The following is a 17,751-nucleotide window of genomic DNA, read 5'->3' on the forward strand; positions in this document are numbered from 1 at the left end:
GCTCTAGCTTTTGTGGCCTCTTGGGGAGTCAATCAACAGACAAAAGATCTTCCTCTCTGTCTCTCCTCCCCTCTGTATATCTGACTTTCCAATAAAAATAAATAAATAAATCTTTTTAAAAATGTATTTTTATATGGCCTGGCATGATAACCTAGTGGCTAAATTCTTGCTTTGGAACAACGGGATGCCATATGGATGCCAGTTCGTATCCCAGCTGCTCCACTTCCCTTCTAGCCCCTGCTTGTGACCTGGAAAAGCAGTAGAGGACTGTCCAAGGCCAAGTGGCCACAGCAGCTGGAACTGAGCCAATTCGAAGCCGGGGGCCAGGAACCTCCTCCATGTCTCCACACGGGTGCAGGGTCCCAAGACTTTGGGCCGTCCTCGACTGCTTTCCCTGCAAGGAGCTGGATGGAAAATGAGGCCACCAGGATTAGAACCGGTGCCCGTATGGGATCCTGATGTGGTCAGTGTGAGGGCTTAAGCCACTAGGCCACCGCGCCGGGCCTGAGGTTGAATTTTTGATGCTGTGGAGGACCACTTCCAGCAGATTCTGCTTCGGTTCATTCCTTCAGTCCCCGTAGGAGATCCGCCTGCTCCCTCCGGCTCTGGGACAGCTCTGCGGCGTCGTGTCTCTGGGGTCCAGCTGGATTTGGTGATGAACTCCCTTGAGCTGAGGCTCTTGGCCATCTGGGCTATCCGCAGCTGCTGCTGTTTGGCCTGGGCTCCCCTACCGGCTTTTGGTGTCCCATAATAGGGCGGCAGTTGACTGCTTGACTGCTTGTTGATTTGCTGCTGTCATGACCACAAGTGTTTAAAAATAATTTGATAAGAAGAAAGAAAAAACGTAGTGGGTGGTGTTGATGTGGGCCTCACTGCCTTATCAGTCTTGCGGCGAGAGAAGGCAGTGCCCCAGGACGGGAAGGGCAGGGGTGACCCTGTGCTTTGCCGCAGGCCTGGCCACAGCCTGCTGTCACCAACTCTACACCCATTTTGTCCCCCCCTTCCGTCAGAAAAGTGGGCCTAGCACTAGGTCGGGCGGTGTGGCTGGGGCCCTGGCGCGTGTTGGGCGTTCATCACAATTGATTAGTGGAGTGCTGTCCCCACAGCATGGTCATGTGGTGTCTTTTTTTTTTTTTAAGGATTTATTTATTTTTACTGCCAAGTCAGATATACAGAGAGGAGGAGAGACAGAGAGGGAATCTTCCGTCTGATGATTCACTCCCCAAGTGACTGCAATGGCCAGTTTTGCGCCAATCTGAAGCCAGGAGCTAGGAACTTCCTCCAGGTCTCCCATGCAGATACAGGTTCCCAAGGCATTGGACCGTCCTCGACTGCTTTCCCAGGCCACAGGCAGGGAGCTGGATGGGAAGTGGAGCAGCCGGGATTAGAACTGGTGTCCATTTGGGATCCCAGTGCATTCAAGGTGTGGAGTTTAGCCGCTAGGCCACGCCGCTGGCTTCATTGAGCCCTCCTGAGCTCACAGCTCGGGAAGGTGAGTCTCACCGCGCAGGCTCTTGTGTCAACGCGCACTTCACCCCCACGCCGCTGTGTGGTGAACTCGGACTTGGTTAGCGTTCTTGAGAATGTCCCTGGGTCCGTGACTGTATCTGAACTTCCAAAGAAACACATGACATATTCTTAACTGCTCTTTGTCAGATGGGAAACTGAGGCCCAGCAAGGTTGGATGGTGACAATGGGCGTCACTGTCGGCAACCTGCCCTGTTCTGTGCACGCGCCCGGGCCCCTCCCCGGCAGCCCGGGTTGGCACTGCTCGCAGGCCCCAAGGCCCAGCTGCATTTTTGTTTCAAGTCTCACATCTTTTCTCTGCCTGTCAGACAGCAGTCACGGGAATGCCCTGTGCTCTCTTCCCTCGGTAAGAGCAGTTGGCAGAGCACGGCCGATGGCCGGAGTCAGGGTCATGTGCCACTCAAGTGCCGGCTTGGAGAAAAGCCCCTCTCTGCCCGCTGCTTGTGACCAGGCGGGGTGGGTGTGACTATGCAGGGCTCTGACAGGCCAGCTCTGTGACAGGCGCGTGGCTCACCGGGCTGTGCTGGGGCAAGGCCCTGGTGCCCCGCTGGATTCTGGTCTTGTCTTCTGCAGTTTAGTTATTTGCGGAGTGTCCTTCCTCATCGTAACCTAGAGTATTTTCATACTGTTCTACAAGCTATTTTTCTTTTCATTTATTTGAAATGCACAGAGAGCCAGAGAAATTCTCCAATTGCTGGTTCACCCCCACCTGTCAGTGTGGCCAGTCCAAAGGGAGCCCAGAGCTCAGTCCGGGAGCTGGACCATGAGCAGGGCCGCGGCCACATCAGTGTGGGATGCAGGCGCCCAGCAGGCAGCATTGCCCGGTGCACCTGCTCCTGCACGTTGGCCTGTGCAGGAGAGTCAGGCTCTGGTACTGTTTGACTGGGGAGGTGTGCGTTGCCAGAAACAGCTGCTAGGTGCTGAGGTTGGAAGGACAGAATGACTTCCAGGGATTTTTTTTCTTTTCTTTCTTTCTTCTTTTTTTTTTTTTGTTTTTTATTTACTTGGCATGTCCTCTGTCTTACCTGTTTCCAAGTCTGCAGTGAACGTGAATGTCACCAGTCTGGCGACTGGAGGGCGTCCCTTCCGCATTCGTAAGCTAGGACAGGGACAGCTGTCGTTTTGCTCCGACATGGCAGAACTCGCACTCAGAGAAGGCCTTTAGCCTAACAGTTCAGAGATCCGAGTCCCAGTTGGAGTGCCCGAGTTTGCTTGCTGGCTTCTGAGAGACAGTGCAGGTGGCACCAGGAGGGGGTTTGCAGCCCCCCGCCGGAAGGCCTGGGGTGGGTCTCAGATAAATAAATGAATACAGAACTTTCTAAGTAGCTCATGGAATGTAGGCTGTTTTATGAGGACTGGTCAGAAGGTTCATTGGATAATGAGTATTATGAACATAAGGCTTTACTGGAATTGTTTAATCATTTTTGCATCAAAAAAAGGGTTTTTATGCTTGTTGTTTTCAATTTGTTTCAAAGACCTGATATAGTGTTTTTTTTTTTTTTTTTTAAGATTTATGTACTTGAAAGTCAGATTTTTTTTTAAGATTTATTTATCTTTATTGGAAAGTCAGATATACAGAAAGGAGGAGAGACAGAGAGGAAGATTTTCCATCCGATGGTTCACTCCCCAAGCGACCTCAATGACTGGAGCTGAGCCAGTCTGAAGCCAGGAGCCAGGAGCCTCCTCCGGGTCTCCCATTCAGGTGCAGGGTCCCAAAGCTTTGGGCCGTCCTTGACTGCTTTCCCAGGCCACAAGCAGGGAGCTGGATGGGAAGTGGGGCTGCCGGGATTAGAATCAGTGACCATATGGGATCCCGGCACTTTAAAGGTGAGGACTTTAACCACTACGCTATCGTGCAGGCCCGAAGTCAGACTTCACGGAGAGAAGGTAAGAGAGAGACCTTCTGTCTGCTGATTCACAGCTAGTGCTGAGCTGGTCCGAAGCCTGGGCCCAAGGGCCTGGACCATCCCCTGCTGCCTTGCAGCTTTCCTGGAAGCACGGAGCTGGATTGGGGAGTGGAGCAGTAACACCAGGGACCGTATAGGGTGCCTGTGCCACGTGGCGGATGATTGGCCTGCTGGCTGCTAATGTGTCTGTGTGTGTGAGATGTGTGTGTTTAAGATTTATTTTTATTGGATAGGTAGATTTGCACAAAAGAAAGAGAAGCTCTTCCTTCCGCTGGTTCTCTCCCCAAGTAGCCACAACAGCCAGAGCTGAGCTGATCTGAGCAGGAGCCAGGAACCTCTTCCGGGTCTCCACGCGGGTGCAGTTTCCCAAGGCTTTGGGCCGTCCTCGACTGCTTTCCCAGGCCACAAGCAGGGAGCTGGATGGGAAGTGAAGCAGCTGGGACATGAACTGTTGCCCTTGCTGGTACTTGAAGGCAGAGGATTAGCCAACCGGACCTAGTGTACCTTATTTTTAAAAAAGCATGTTTTAGTTGAGAGCTAGGCAGACTGAGCAAACTGCGCTGGCTCACTCTCCAGATGCCCAGCATGGCAGCGTCTGGACCTTGCCAAAGCAGGAGCCAGAAAGCGCAGCCTGAGTCTCGCCTGTGGGTGGCAGGAACCCAGGTACTGGTGCCGTCCCCACTGCTCCTTAGTGCTGAATTCGCGAGCATTCAGGGCAGGAGCCTGAAGCAGTATTGAGCTTGGGCCCTTGGCCGTGGGACACGGCATCCTGTCCTAGTATGCGTTCGTGGAGAGACCCGTTGACTCTGGGTCGGCCCCAGAGTTTCCGGTGTGGTGCTGCCTGGGAGGAGGTGGAACGCAGGCCTGAAGCAGATTTCCAGACTGTTCCAAAGACTGCAAAGAGTAGCCTAGGGAACGAGGGTGCGCTGGGCCAGGACGCGCTGGCAGGCAGTGCTGCCGGCATCAGTCAGGTGAGTGAGGCCTAGCCTCAAGGAGAGCTGTTTGAGGGCAGAAGGTGGTTTAGGGACTAATTTGTGGTGCTGGTTAAGCTACAGGTCGGCCGTGGCTTGGTGGCCTTACACAGAATCACGGCATTGAATACAATAGCAGGTTGGCAGAAGTGCTGCTGGTTTCCTAGGCTGCTTAGACCAGTAACCAGATGGTCTGGGCTCTGATTCGATTTGCATTTGAGCGTTTGGGTTTTCTGGCAAAGGTGGCATTGCGTTCACATGGAGGCCGTTTGCAGTTGGCCTTGTGCAGAGTGGGCGGTCCCAGACCTCTGGCGGCTGGTTGGCACAGCAGGGTCTCGGGAAGTTCAGAGAATCCACAAGTCACGGGGCTGAGCGAGCGACTCTCTGAAGCTTTTGTCGTGTGTGGGCCGCTGCGGGGAGCGCTCAGAGCCACCAGCGTCTGGCTGTTTGGGAGCCGTCACAGAAAGCAGCACAAAGCGGGAACTCGATAAACAGGACTTGCCAGGGCTAGGGTCCATTCTGGGGCTCCTGTGCACGTAGAAGTTGGGTTTCTTCCCGTCCCCTCCCACCCACCTCTACTCTCTGGGATGCTGACCTTCCAACAAGAGTGGAGAAGACAGCTTCTGTTTGCTTTGCTGCCTGCCTGGCCCCCTTCCAGAAGCCCTGGGAGGACTTCAGATGTGCTCAGCGAGGTATGCAGACGGTGCCAGTCTACCGACCCGGGGCCAGACAAGCTACAGCACACCCACGGGCGTCACCCCAAAGGTAGATGGGCAAGGTGACATCTGCTTTCCACCTGCAGCTGTCACTCCTGGAACCGATGGGGGCGTTCCCGGGGTGGGCAGGCAGCCAGTGGAGCCAAGTTGGTGTGTCTGCAGGTCACTGTCTGCAAACCTCAGCTTCCTGCTCCGTGGAGCGGGCAGTCCCAGGCTGGTGGTGCGGCTGGAGCACGGGGCTGGCTCACAAGAGGCTGCTTCCTGACAGGCCCCACTTCTGGGCCCTGGTGGCCATGCTGTGCTTCTGTCCCAGTAACACTGCAATGACAAGAGTCCGACAGGGCTCCCACCGCCACCCACTCCTTTTCCTTCCAGGAAAGCAAGCTGCCTCCCTTGGTTTTCACATGGCTGCCACCGAGCCCCGGGCCCCCGGCCTGTGTTGGGCGTCGGCTCTGTTGTCTGGTGAATCTGACTGCCGTAGCCTCTCAGGAGAGGTTAGCAGGACAAATGCCAGTCTTCTCACACTGGCCTGGGGACCTGCTCTCGCCTGCACTCGCAGTACATAGCTCATGTCCTTGTCAGGGGACAAGGCGGGGAGGGGAGCTTGAGCCCAGCTGGGAGGAACTGTCACGGCTGCCCTCTGAGCCTGCATTTGTGGCTGCCAAGTGGGGTGCCAGCCGCACAGCTGCCCAGTTAAGTGTCCCACTCCAGGGGTGGCAGGCCACCACCAGCCAGCATCGACCTGCCCCTGGCTTTCAGTTGGCTGCTGAAGGTTCAGGTAGAATTGAAAGTTCCAGAAGTTGCATTGTTGGAGAAAGAGGAGAGTGACAGCCCCAGCCTCAGGAGGTGTTCTCGGCCTGCCTTGGTTTTGCTGCAGACTTGCCAGCTCCCAGCAGCGCAAGGTGTGCCTTGTGCTTGCGGTTTAGGGAGAGGCACTGCTTGTACAGATAAAGAACGTAGTTTGCCACTTGAGTGTTTGCTTTTTAAATAAGTGTGTATTGATGAATTGAGGACAGAAGTGCTTTGTAACCTGGAGAACCCTCCCTGGCAGTAAAGGGCTGGTCCACAGCACTGGGCTCAGTCCAGCACCGCTCCCCACCCGCCTCCTTCCGCTCTGACGGAGCCTGCGTGATGTGGGCATGCAGGTGCTACACCGAGGGATGTGTGGGGTCCGCTGTCCCCGGCCCTGCGGAGAGCGAGCGGCTTGCTTGCAGCACTGCCTGCCCACCTGGTGCACAGGTGACCGTGGTGGAGACGCAGCGGCAGTCAGAATGTCCTTGTCTGTCCTTTGCTTTGGGCTAACCCTTTTAGCCCTGTTGGGGTCTCCCTGCACGGTACATGTTGCTTGTAACTGCTGGCTTCCGGGTCACAGGCAAGATGAAACATCCCATTGCTGGAAGTCGATGCAGCCGCGGAGAGAAGGGCAGCTGTGTTTGCAGTGAGCGCCCGCAGGATGAGTCTCACGCTGGGCAGGCCTTGCCCTGTGACCTGAGGCCTGGCATACATGCCCCCCTCCCCACACCGGACCTCGCTTCTGGCGGGGCACAGGCCCTTGACCTCTGCTGGGCGCTTCTCCTTCCCTCTCTCCCGGCTCTCCTGATGCACTCCACCACCCTGCCCAGGGCTGCAGGTGACCCATGATCCTGTATCTGTATCTTCGTTTGTCGCCCTGTGTGTTGGCAAGGTGGAGTGCAGATTTCACTGCACACTCCTCACTGCGCTGCTGCCTGCAGGCTGGGACGTCGGTCGAAGCAGGCGTGCTCAGTGTGCTGGGTGGGGAGCGGCCTTCTCACCCAGCCTTCTGTCCCTTTCCCAGTGCTCCTGAAGTTCCGCACGGACAAGGGACGGGACCCGAGTGCGGACACGTGCGCAGAGGACACCGAGCTGCTGCTTCAGATCCGCAATGACGTGCTGGACGCGCTGGGCGTGAGCCCCGATCTGCTGCCTGACGACTTTGTCAGGTGTGTCTCCAGGCGGCCAGGCGGCCGCTCCTGCTGGCCATCACTGGGAGGTCCCCCAGGTTCAAGGCTGCAGGGCAGGGATCTGTGGGTGCTGCTCTGACTCGGCCTGTTCACATGAGCCCTGGAGGGGGAGTCCTTGTGGATTGGGGCCGACCTGACACACACATTCCCCTCTCCAGCTGGATAGAATCCAAGGACAGTCAGTGCGTGGTGAACTCCTGGAAAGTGGGCTTCTGGCCCCCAAGGAGGGGTTTTGTTGTTGCTCTGTGTCGCGGCTTCCCCTCTGGTTCCTTTAGCAGAGACAGGCCTGCGCTCCCAGCATCATCCTGTTTTGAGCAGCAGGGTACCTCCAGCCAAGGCAGCTGACCTTGGTTCCCCCATAGGCACATGGTAGCCAGGCCATGACACCTGTCAGCGCAGGTCTGGGGTCCTCTGCTCGCTCCCCTCCCCTCTCCTGGCCTTGGGGGTGGCTCCCTCCGCCCTGCCCTGCAGTGTGACCGCGGTGGCAGCGATGGCAGCTATAGTCAGTGAGCAGCTGTTCGGGGCCGGCTGTTGGATTGGGCACCTGCTACTGCTTTATGTTTTATTTGTTGCCAAGGCAGACAGGGCTCTCCCATCCCCTTGTTTACTCCCCACATGACCACCTCATCCCAAACTTTTCCAGGATTCTAGAACTCGGCCTGGGTCTCCCATCTGAACGGCAGCTAAAAGCCGGAGTCGAGAGCAGAGGCAGGGCCTAAGCCCATTCACTTGGTACTAGGGGCCGGTGGACATGGCTAGTGGCAGCTTAATGCGCTGTGCCGCCCCGCACTCCAGGAGGTGGCTGTGCGGTCTGAGAGTGCCTGTGAGGCTAAATGGAAAACCCAGTGAAAGGGTAAATTTGTTTTGATGCAGAAAATATTAACATCCTGCATTGTTTTTTCATAGGGAACATTTTCGCCTTGGGCCTCCTGCCCTGCCTCCCAGGGCGTTAGCAGGGAGCCAGATGCAAAGCAGAGCAGGTGGGACTTGAACGTGTGCTCTGATAGAGTGCTGGCGCGGTGGACAGTGGCTGGCTAAGGTGCTGTGCTCCATGGCTCCTTAGGCCAGTGACCAGTGACTCTGCAGGCTTGGGCAGGGCTGGGTGTCCCTCCAACGCTGGGCACACCTCTGGAGGCTGGCCCCCCAGTGGCTGTGCTCTGCCCTTTACCCCACAGCGGAAGAACTGGGTCATGCAGGCATCACTTCTCTCAGGCCCAGCCAGTCCAGCCACTGAGCATCCCTGGTGCCTGGCGCTGGGGACCTGGCCGTGCCAGTGATGGTGGCCCGTCCTGTGCAGAGCCGGCCAGCCAGCTTCAAGGCCCTGCGCCCAGGGACGCGGCCCCCCGTCTTTAGCCCGCTTTCCCTGCCTGCTGTCTGCCCCGTGGATTCGGCTGCTCCCGCCCTATTGCCTTTGAAGTAAGAGCCATTTGGTGGCCTCTTGAGGTCTGTCTGTGACGGGCGGCTCGGGCTGCCTTGCAGATGGGGGGCCACTGCTGTGAGAGTCCTGCTCCCTCATCGGCTGGAGAGCGGCTCCCGCGCCACCCTGCGCCGCCCCGCGCCTCAGCCCTCCTCTTGTCACGGAGCTTTGTTGCTGGGTTGATGGAGAGTGACAGTCGCCCAGCCCACAGAAAGCTTGAAATGAGGGAAAGCCTCATTCATCGTCCCTGTCGCCTCCCGCCCAACAGAGGCCAACCCCACCACTCTGTTTATTCCAATCTTTAGACTAAATATTAACTTTCAGACACTCCTTTAAAGGGGCAGAGCTCATCATGTAAAACAATAGGCAATGGAAATGCTCTTCTGTTGCTGTTTGTTAAATAGCCACAGATCTAAACAAAACATTCTCGAGTGAATGCGAACTGTGGGTGCGAACAGTGCCTGGAGAGACTGAAAAGTGAATGTCTTGGCCGGGGCTGAGCCAGGCTGACACCCCGAGCTCCATCCGGGTGGCCCATGTTGGTGCAGGGGCCCAGGCCCTTGAGCTATTCTCTGCTGCTTTCCAGGTGCACACACAGGGAGGTGGATGGGACGGCGAAGAAGCCACGATGGTAGCCGGCACCCATAGAAGATGCCAGCACCTCAGGCAGTAGTTTGAACTGCTTTTTGTAGCGTAGCAGGTTTAAGCCTCTGCTTTGTGGCACCAGCATCCCTATGGACACTTGTTCAAATCCTGGCTGCTCCACTTCCCGTCCATCTCCGCACTAGAGGATGCAAGTGGGAGACCCAGAAGAAGCTCCTGGTTGCTGGCTGGGGACCAACTCAGCTCCCACCATTGCAGCTGCTTGGAGTGAACCTACACATGGAAGATCTCTCTTTCTCTCCCTCACTCTGTATCTTCCCTCTCTCTGTAACTCTGCCTTTCAAATAAAAATACAACAATGCAGGTATCTAGACGGGGTGCACTCCCTGGAAGGTCTGAGGGGGGTTCCCTCAGGAAAACGCCTGCTTCCCTGTGAGCCAGGTTTCTCAGTGAGCAGGTGCCTGGCAGAGCACACTTCTCTGTCGCCGTGGTAGAAGAGAGTATTTCACTGCCCACTGCAGGTGGGTGATGAGGCAGTGATGGGATCTGCCGGCCGTGTGTCCCCCTCATATCCCGTCCTAGTCTAGAGGGCTGCCGCCCGCTGTGTGGGCTGAGGGCGCTTGGTGTTGGGGGCTGCCGGTGCCCAGAGCTCCCTGCCATGTGTCCCAGATAGAGCCCCCGCACCCGCCTGGGGTCAGAAGAGAATGACCGGGAATGTGACTGTGACCCAGTGCAGGAACGTCTCATACTTCGTGGGATGTTACTTTTCGGAACCACCGATACTACTCTTTCCTTTGAATGAAAGGGGCAGGGAATGTGGAGGAGCTGCTGCTTGCTGGAGTTCAGAGATCTTTTTCCCCATTGATGACCCCCACTGCTTCCCCCGTCAGCATTCACCCTGCCCCCCGGGGGTCATCCAGCATGGCCCGCTCTGTCTTTTCTTGTAGGTACTGCTTCTCCGAGATGGCTCCCGTGTGTGCCGTGGTCGGCGGGATCTTGGCCCAGGAAATTGTGAAGGTAAAGGGCACACTGGTGGGGAGCAGGGGGGCCCTGCCCGCCCTGGCATGGTCTCTGTGGGCAGGGAGCATGGGAGGCTGACTTAGGGGCCACCCGCCTTGTCCTCCCCACTGGTCCTTGGGTGCCCTGCCTTGCCCGCCCCGAGCCACGTGCTCGCTGGGCAGAGACGAGTTAGGTGCAGTCTCACCTGTCCATGGTCTGCTGTTCAGGGTGTTAGCTGGCAGCCTGCTTGTTACAGCCTCATGAACTGGATGCCCCTTTAAGAGGCGGCCACTGAGGCCCACAAATCCTGCCTGTGGGGCCGCCCTCGCTGCCAGGCACCCTGCGAGCCGGGCCAGAGGGGCCTGTTGCTGTCCACAGGGGGTGTAGCTGCCCAGCCCTTGAGGCCCTCCCGTGTTCCTGGGGACACTGCTTTGCCTTTCAGGGGATGCATCGGGTGGGGTAGAGCTGTGCCTAGCAAGTCTTCCCAAGCCCGTGTCCATGTCTGCCTTGAGCCTAGCAGGACAGCGTGGAGGCCAGGCTGTCAGTGCGCTGTCGGGGGCGGGGGGGGGGTTCCTGGAACTCAGGTGTTTGTTCCCCCCCATCTTCCTCCTTTGCCCGCACGCCTCCTTTTTTCTGGCCCTTGGCTCAGATGGGACCTGCTGTGGTGACACGGGGCAGGAAGTATGCAGTGGTTTCCTCACTTCCGGGCTCACTTGCGGCCTGGCCTAGGGTCGCCATGCAGAGCCTCCGGGGGTTGGGGACGGACAGTGTCCTAGCCCGTGTGGTGGCCTTCCCGAGTAGAGCATGTTCTCCATGGGGGGAGCTCCAGTCCCTGTACAGAGAGGAAACTGGAGCTGCTGTGCTCGCCCACAGCAGTAGGCAGTGCAACCAGCAGGTGTCAGGCTGTGTGCTGTGTGACCCCGTGCCCCAGGTGCTGTGGCCCTGCCCCCTGCCTCACTGTGTGTGGGCGGGACATGGTAGTTAGGGCAGGTGGCCCTGACCCCATTGTTGTCTGTGGCTTCCCGGCATCCAGGCCCATGTGCCATCCCCCGCCAGGGCAGCTGTCAGCAGTCCCCCCGGATAGCCAGAACACTCCGCATTCTCCAAGCTGGGCGTGTTTGGAATCTCCTCCTTCCCCATCTGGCTTGGGGGCATGTTACCTTTTGCCCCGTGTTCACCCCGTGAACGTCCCCATTCCAGCTGGGGGAGGAGGGCTGGAGGGCAGACGGAAGCACCTGTTCCGGACCATCCGGAGCTTCCTTCCGTCTGTCCGCCCTGCAGACCTTGCCAGTACCCAGAGCTGCTGTGGCGTGCCTGCCCTGTGTCCATGCCTGCAGGACACAGCACCAGCCCCTGCCCGCAGAGGCGCGGCGACCCCCTGGCCCTTCATGGGAGGCAGGTGCTGAGGGGCCACTGCATGCCAGCCTCTGACCGAGGGACGCTGTGTGGGGGAGCTGCGTAGGGTGTCCCAAGCACTTCCCTTCCGAGTGGCGGCCTCACCCGCCCCAGCCCCGGGGAACCCCTGTCCCCAGGAGGAAGCAGTCACCTGTCTCCATGGGGCTGCTGTCCAGATGAGTGCTGTGTCCTAGTGACCTCACATGTGACTGAATGTCACCGCATAGTCCCTGTGTGGGCCAGCGCTGCTGTGTTTCCACGGGTGATGGGCCCTGTGTGGGCCAGCGCTGCTGTGCTCCCACGGGTGATGGGCCCTGTGTGGGCCAGCGCTGTTGTGCTCCCACGGGTGATGGGCCCTGTGTGGGCCAGCGCTGCTGTGCTCCCACGGGTGATGGGCCCTGTGTGCTGACCATCCTTGCAGAGGTCTCAGGTCCCCTCGCTCAGACCCCGGGTCATGCCCTGGTGACAGCCTGGGTGAGGGGCCCATGCGGCTGCAGCCTGAATGACCCCTCTTGATTCTCCCCCAGGCTCTGTCTCAGAGGGACCCTCCTCACAACAACTTCTTCTTCTTCGATGGCTTGAAGGGGAGCGGCGTCGTGGAGTGCCTCGGCCCCCAGTGAGCTGCACACTGGGTGCAGTGGTCCCAGCACAGGGTGCTGCCAGCCCCGCCTCATGCCACCCCGGAGCTGCGCTCAGACACCGTTGTCTAGGACTGTTGCCAGCAGCGTTACCAGCCCTACCCTCGCGTCTGCTCAAGAGCCTTCTGCCACCCCCCGGACGCCCTCTCTGCTTGACGTTCCCCCCACAGGTGGGGAGTGAGGCCCGGGGACACGTTCAGACGGCCACTTGCAGAGGGGACATGGGGGCTCCGAGGCTGGAGAGCCTGCAAAACAACAGGTGGCTCTTGCTCACGTTCATTTAGGATTAGCCACGTTCCAGCCCGGGTCGTGGGAGCTGGGTGGCATCCCCAGCCGAGCGTGAGCAGGGGCGGGTTGCGGGGTCCTCCCAGGGGCAGCCCCTGCCTGGCCCCCCAACCACAGCTGTTTGTATTTTACATGTTTTCTAGATTCCCCTGGTTGTTCAGAAAGGGATAATGGAAATAAAGTTGTTTGCGTCCAACAGGGCTTGTTTTGTCTTCAGGAACTTCAGATGGTTGAGCTAGCCAGGTGGCTGCCATTGCTCTGCTGGGGCCCCTCACCCACTCCTGTCGCCCTCTCTGGGCAACGAGCACCACCACCCCCTTGCTCAGGTACCACCGTCCCTGTGGAGCTTCCTGCTGGGGATGTATATGAAAGAACTGTGATGAGTGAGGCCAAGGAGTGAAGCTGGTGATGGTGGCATGGGGTGGCTCCTCGCTCAGGCCCTGTACTGTGCAGCTCAGGGTGGCTCTGCGCCTGCCCGAGGGCTGTGGGCACGTTCATGGCAGGAACCTCGGGACTCCTGCCGGCACCTTCAGGCTGGCCACCTTCAGGCTGGCCGGCTGCTTCCTCCCACACAACCTCCCTGGGCCCTGGACTTTGCCATGTGAGGCTCTGGCCACGAGGGGGCGCAGGTGAATCCGCGTGGACTGAGGTGAAGCTTGACTTGCCCAAGTGGGAGCCTTTGGGGACCCAGGGGTGCGGCGCCAGAAGCTGCCTGCACCCCCCAGTGGTGCAGTGGGCCAGCGTAGCCTGGGAAGGCACTGGGAGATTAAAGAGGTAGTATGCCTCGCACAGGGGGTAGTGGGAGGTCCAAGTTGCTCCTGGCCTCGGGCCTGGTGCCCGGTGCTGCAGTTAGTGTGGTGTGCCAGACCAAGCTGCCTGACGCAGTGGGGCTGTCACAGCCCCAGAACATTCTGGGGAGAGATGCTGCCCGAGTCACACACAATGGAAAACTAGAAGCTTCAACAAGGAGGGAAAGACGCCTTGCCACTGGGGCCTGCGGAGAGCCCTCAGGCAAGCCAGCGTCTGATGGGCACAACCAGATGCGGGTTCTGTACACCTGTGCATGGTGTCTGCCTCCCGGGTCCCTCCTGTAGGTGAGTAAGTGCTGACCTGAGCCCCTGAGAGGCCCCAGGTTCTCAATGGTGGCAGACAAAAGCAGGTGGGTTATTTTCTACCCAGAGCTGTGGATAGTTCCCAGCACTGGTTCACGTCCAGATGTCCCCTGGCAAGCTCAGGCCTCCCCCGTGGGTGGCAGGGAGCCAATCATTGAGGCAGTCCCCTGCTTCTGCCCAGGGTGCACTTGGGCCAGCAAGGGTCCTAACTAGCATTTTCCAAGGCCAAATGCGAGCCCCAGCAGGTGGCTTTTGACAAGACTTAAAAATGGCAACAAGAAGGGTTTGTCTTGTGGTGTGGTGGGTTTAAGCAGCCACTGCACTTCCAGTCCAGCTCCCTGCTAACAAGCTTGAAGAAGCCAAGTTGGCCCAAGTGCTGGGGCCCTGCCACACCTGGATGTGTCTGAGGTTCCTAGCTTTGGCCTGACCGAGGCCTTGCTGCTCTGGCCATCTGTGGGAGTGAACTAGCTGCTGGGGGATTCTCTCTTCCTCCTCACCCTGCCTTTCAAATTTTAAAGAATAAAAAAAGCTGAAACAGAACAGGCCACCTAAAACCATAATCAATGAAAATATCCTTGTAGATGCCGGCATAGGTGGCACCAAATAAAGCCAGAAATTGTCACCAGCGCAAATGCACATTAAGATATATTATTGGAAATGATACCAGGAGAAACTTGGCATTTCTGGATGAATTGAACCCTGAAAATGATCAATAAACATGGAATGTTTTTAAACATGTGTGACTTTTTTTAAGATTTATTTTCATTGGTAGGTCAGATATACAGAGAGGAGGACAGACAGAGGAAGATCTTTCATCCAATGATTCACTCCTCAAGTGGCCGCATCAGTCGGTGCTGAGCGGATCTGAAGCCAGGAGCCAGGAACTTCTTCCAGGTCTCCCAAGCTGGTTACAGGGTCCCAAGGCTTTGGGCCATCCTCTACTGCTTTTCCAGGCCACAAGCAAGGAGCTGGATGGCAAGCGGGGCTGCCGGGATTAGAACTGACATCCATATGGGATCCTGGTGCATTCAAGGCAAGGACTTTAGCCATTAGGCCACTGCAGCAGGCCCAAAAATATGTATGACTTTTTAAAAAGTTTGGGGGGCCGTGCGCAATAACCTAGTGGCTACATCCTCACCTTACGTGCACCAGGAATCCCATATGGGCTGTGCTTAGTATCCTGGCTGCCCCACATCCCATCCAGCTCCCTGCTTGTGGCCTGGGAAAGCAGTCGAGGAGGGCCCAAAGCCTTGGGACCCTGCACCCTGGTGAAGCTCCTGGCTATAGCTTTGGATTGGCTCCGCTCTGGCCACTGGGGCCACTTGGGGAGTGAACCAGTGGATGGAAAATCTTTCTCTGGATCTCCTCTCTGTAAATCTTTCCAATTAAAAATAAAGATTGGGGGCTGGCGTTGTCAGTGGGGTGAGCCACCAGCTGGCGTGCTGGTTCTAGTCCTGGCTGATACTCCTGGGAAGGCTGCGGGGGATAACCCTGCCCCCCACATGGGAGACCCTCATGGAGGTCTGTGTCCTGGCTTTGGCCTCACTCGGCCCACCCCAGCACCTGGTGTCGAGTGTGATTTATGAACACTAAATAGGCTATACATAGGTAAGGATAGATAAGTTTTCCTTATGTTTATTGGAAAGGCAAAGTGCTGCAGATTTTTCCATCTGCTGGTTCACTCCTCAAACGCAGGGGCTGACCCAGGCCGAAGAGAAAGAAAAATGAGAAACTGCACTGAGGTCGCCAGTGTGGGTGGTGGGACCCAACTGCTCGAGCCACCACCTGCTGTGTTGCAAGTGTGCGCTGGCTGGGAGCTGGACTAGCTGGCAGAGCAGGGGCTGAACCCTAGCCAAGCAGCGTGAAGGGGCGTGTGCGTGTGTACGAAATGCTAAACAATGTTTGGATTTTCTGTTTCACTCCCAAAATGGAGCCAGGTCTGGGCCAGCTCAGAGCTTATGTCTCTCCCAGGACAGCAGGGGTCCGTGCACCCAGGCCACTTCCCAGGCACATGAGCAGGGAGCTGGAGTGGCCAGCCCTAGAACTAACCCCTAACTGCTCCACAACAGGTTCCAGGGGGCTGGGGGGAGGCAAGCTTCACTTTAACTTCTAGCTCCCTGCCTCCAGGGGTGTTCCTTCTCATTTCCTAGAACACTGCCCACTTGGTGGCATAGCTCCTCGGCTTCCCATCCAGCTCCCTGTGCTGCCCCCGCGAAAGCAACAGAGGATGCCTCGGGACCTTGGGACCCTGCAACCTGCACGGGACACCCGGAAAGCAGCTCCTGGCTTTAGCCTGGCCTGGGTGAGGGGCACGGGGGAGAGGGAAGGTGGGTAAAAAGCATCCACTGTTCCAATTTGATTTTATTGAAAAGGAAACATACAAAAATCATGTACAAAAAAAATTAACCAAACATGTACAGAAAATTCATTCCAGTATCTACAGCAGCGCATATACAGTATTTTACAGGCCGAGCCACCCTCCCCCCGCTCCCAGACTCCTCCCTCCTCTGAGACCCCCCCTCCCGGACGCCCTCCCCCTCCCCCAGCGCCGGGCCCTGGGGGGCTGAGGCTGGGGCGGCATCTGTCTTCCCCCTCCCTCCCCCATGAATGCCAGTGGTCACACGTGCTGTCGCTAAACCTATGCAATGAAACTGATGGGGACGGGGCGGGGTGGGCACGGGCAGGGCGCAGGATTCACAGTCTGGGCCCCCTCCTGGCCACCCCCAGATGGCGGGGAGGCAGGCGTGCCACCACCCGCCGGCTGGCTCAGGGACGCGGCGGCTGGGTGCGGGGTGGGGGGCCGGGAGGCCAGGGGTCACCACGTTTGGCTCATTTGCTCTTCACGGGCCCCCTCCCCCAGGAGCGGGAGTGGGGGAAGCACCAGGGGCCTGCTGAGATCAGGCCCAGAAGTGGAGGGGCAACCGGGCCGAGAGGCGCCCAGTGTCACCCTGCGGCTGGGACGGGCAGGCCAGCAGCAGGCTTTCCTGAGATGGTGGTGGGCGGCGGAGGTGGGCGGCTCAGTCCCCCCCCTTTCGGTCCCCGCCGCCGGGGTTCAGCCATGTCCGCCGTCGGTGCACCCAGGCCGGGGCCGGGCAGGGCCGGGAGTCCCGTATGCTACATGGTGCGGAAACAGTTCATCCCGAAGGCTGGGTGGGGGTGGAGGGGGTCCTGCCCCCCGAGTCCCCGACGTCCCCCGTGCGGGTGCAGGCACCTAATTGGGCTCCATCTCGGGGGCTCCATGGCCCCTGGGTAAGGGCACAAGTCCCATGATGAAATTGTACAGGACCCTCCAGGGCGAGGGGCGGTGTCGCTGCTGCTCCTCTTGTCTCTGGGGACCAAAGAGAACCGGGCGGTTAGGGCGGGGAGCGGGATTCCGGACGCGCCCCTCTACCCAAGACTCTCAGGGCAAGCTGGGCGTCACACCCCGCCGCGTCCACACCCCCCACACACACACACCTGCTGCCCACCTGGTGAGCCAGCGGGCTGCCAATCAGCCGGCAAGCCCCACCTCCACTTCCGACCCAGGCACCTGCTGAAGTCAGCAGGTGACGGCTCTAAGCACCCACTCGGGAGACTCCCTCTGGCTCCCCTGGAACCAGCGTGGGGGAAAGGTCTCCGCCATTCAAAGCCGCAGAAACGAGTAAGTAAAAAGAGAACGCACAGCCTGGCCCGTCACACCAAAGAGAAAGCGAGCTGGGAGGGCAGCAGCGGACTCGAATGGTCCAAAGCCCCTGGGGCTCCTACGGGGGCTTGCCGTGGGGCGGCGGGAGGGGACGGACACCCGACCCCAAGGACTGGGGGCCTGAGGGGGTCTGCAGGGAGACGTCACGCCACCTGCAAGAGAGGGGCCTGGCACAGCACCCCTGCTCCGCTTCTCTCCTAGCTTTTATCGCCTCCTCCCGCCCCCCCCCCCCCCCAAGCAAACAATGCAGGTGTCGTGTTCCGAACTGCACAGGGCTGGCTGGTGCGCGCACGATGCCAGCTCCTACCCTCCCTCTCCGTGCGCCGCGGCTGGAGGCGGGGCTCCCGGGGTCCGGCCCCCCGAGCGCGCACGGCGGGCGCGGCCGGCGCGGCTGCTGACTCACCCGCTATAAATAGCCGGGGATATAGGAGCCGCCGCAACGAGCGCCGCCCTCAGTGCGCCCGCAGCCGGGGCCTCGGCCTCCTCGGCCTCTCCGCCACCCCCTCGGCCTGTCCCC

At 58.6% G+C, this 17,751-nt stretch overlaps 1 protein-coding gene across 1 annotated transcript in view; it reads left to right on the forward strand.

Moving 5' to 3' along the window:
- SAE1 (SUMO1 activating enzyme subunit 1) overlaps positions 1-12,151 on the forward strand; it is a 32,598-nt gene extending 20,447 nt beyond the window's left edge. The window contains exons 7-9 of the mRNA XM_058674670.1: positions 6,938-7,082; positions 10,071-10,140; positions 12,045-12,151. Of these exons, the coding sequence (XP_058530653.1) occupies positions 6,938-7,082; positions 10,071-10,140; positions 12,045-12,137 (308 nt within the window). The 3' untranslated portion in view covers positions 12,138-12,151. The remainder of the gene's footprint in view (positions 1-6,937; positions 7,083-10,070; positions 10,141-12,044) is intronic.
- Positions 12,152-17,751: the final 5,600 nt, after the last annotated feature.

Source organism: Ochotona princeps, chromosome 16 (genome assembly GCF_030435755.1).
Source record: "Ochotona princeps isolate mOchPri1 chromosome 16, mOchPri1.hap1, whole genome shotgun sequence".
Lineage (NCBI taxonomy): Eukaryota > Metazoa > Chordata > Mammalia > Lagomorpha > Ochotonidae > Ochotona > Ochotona princeps.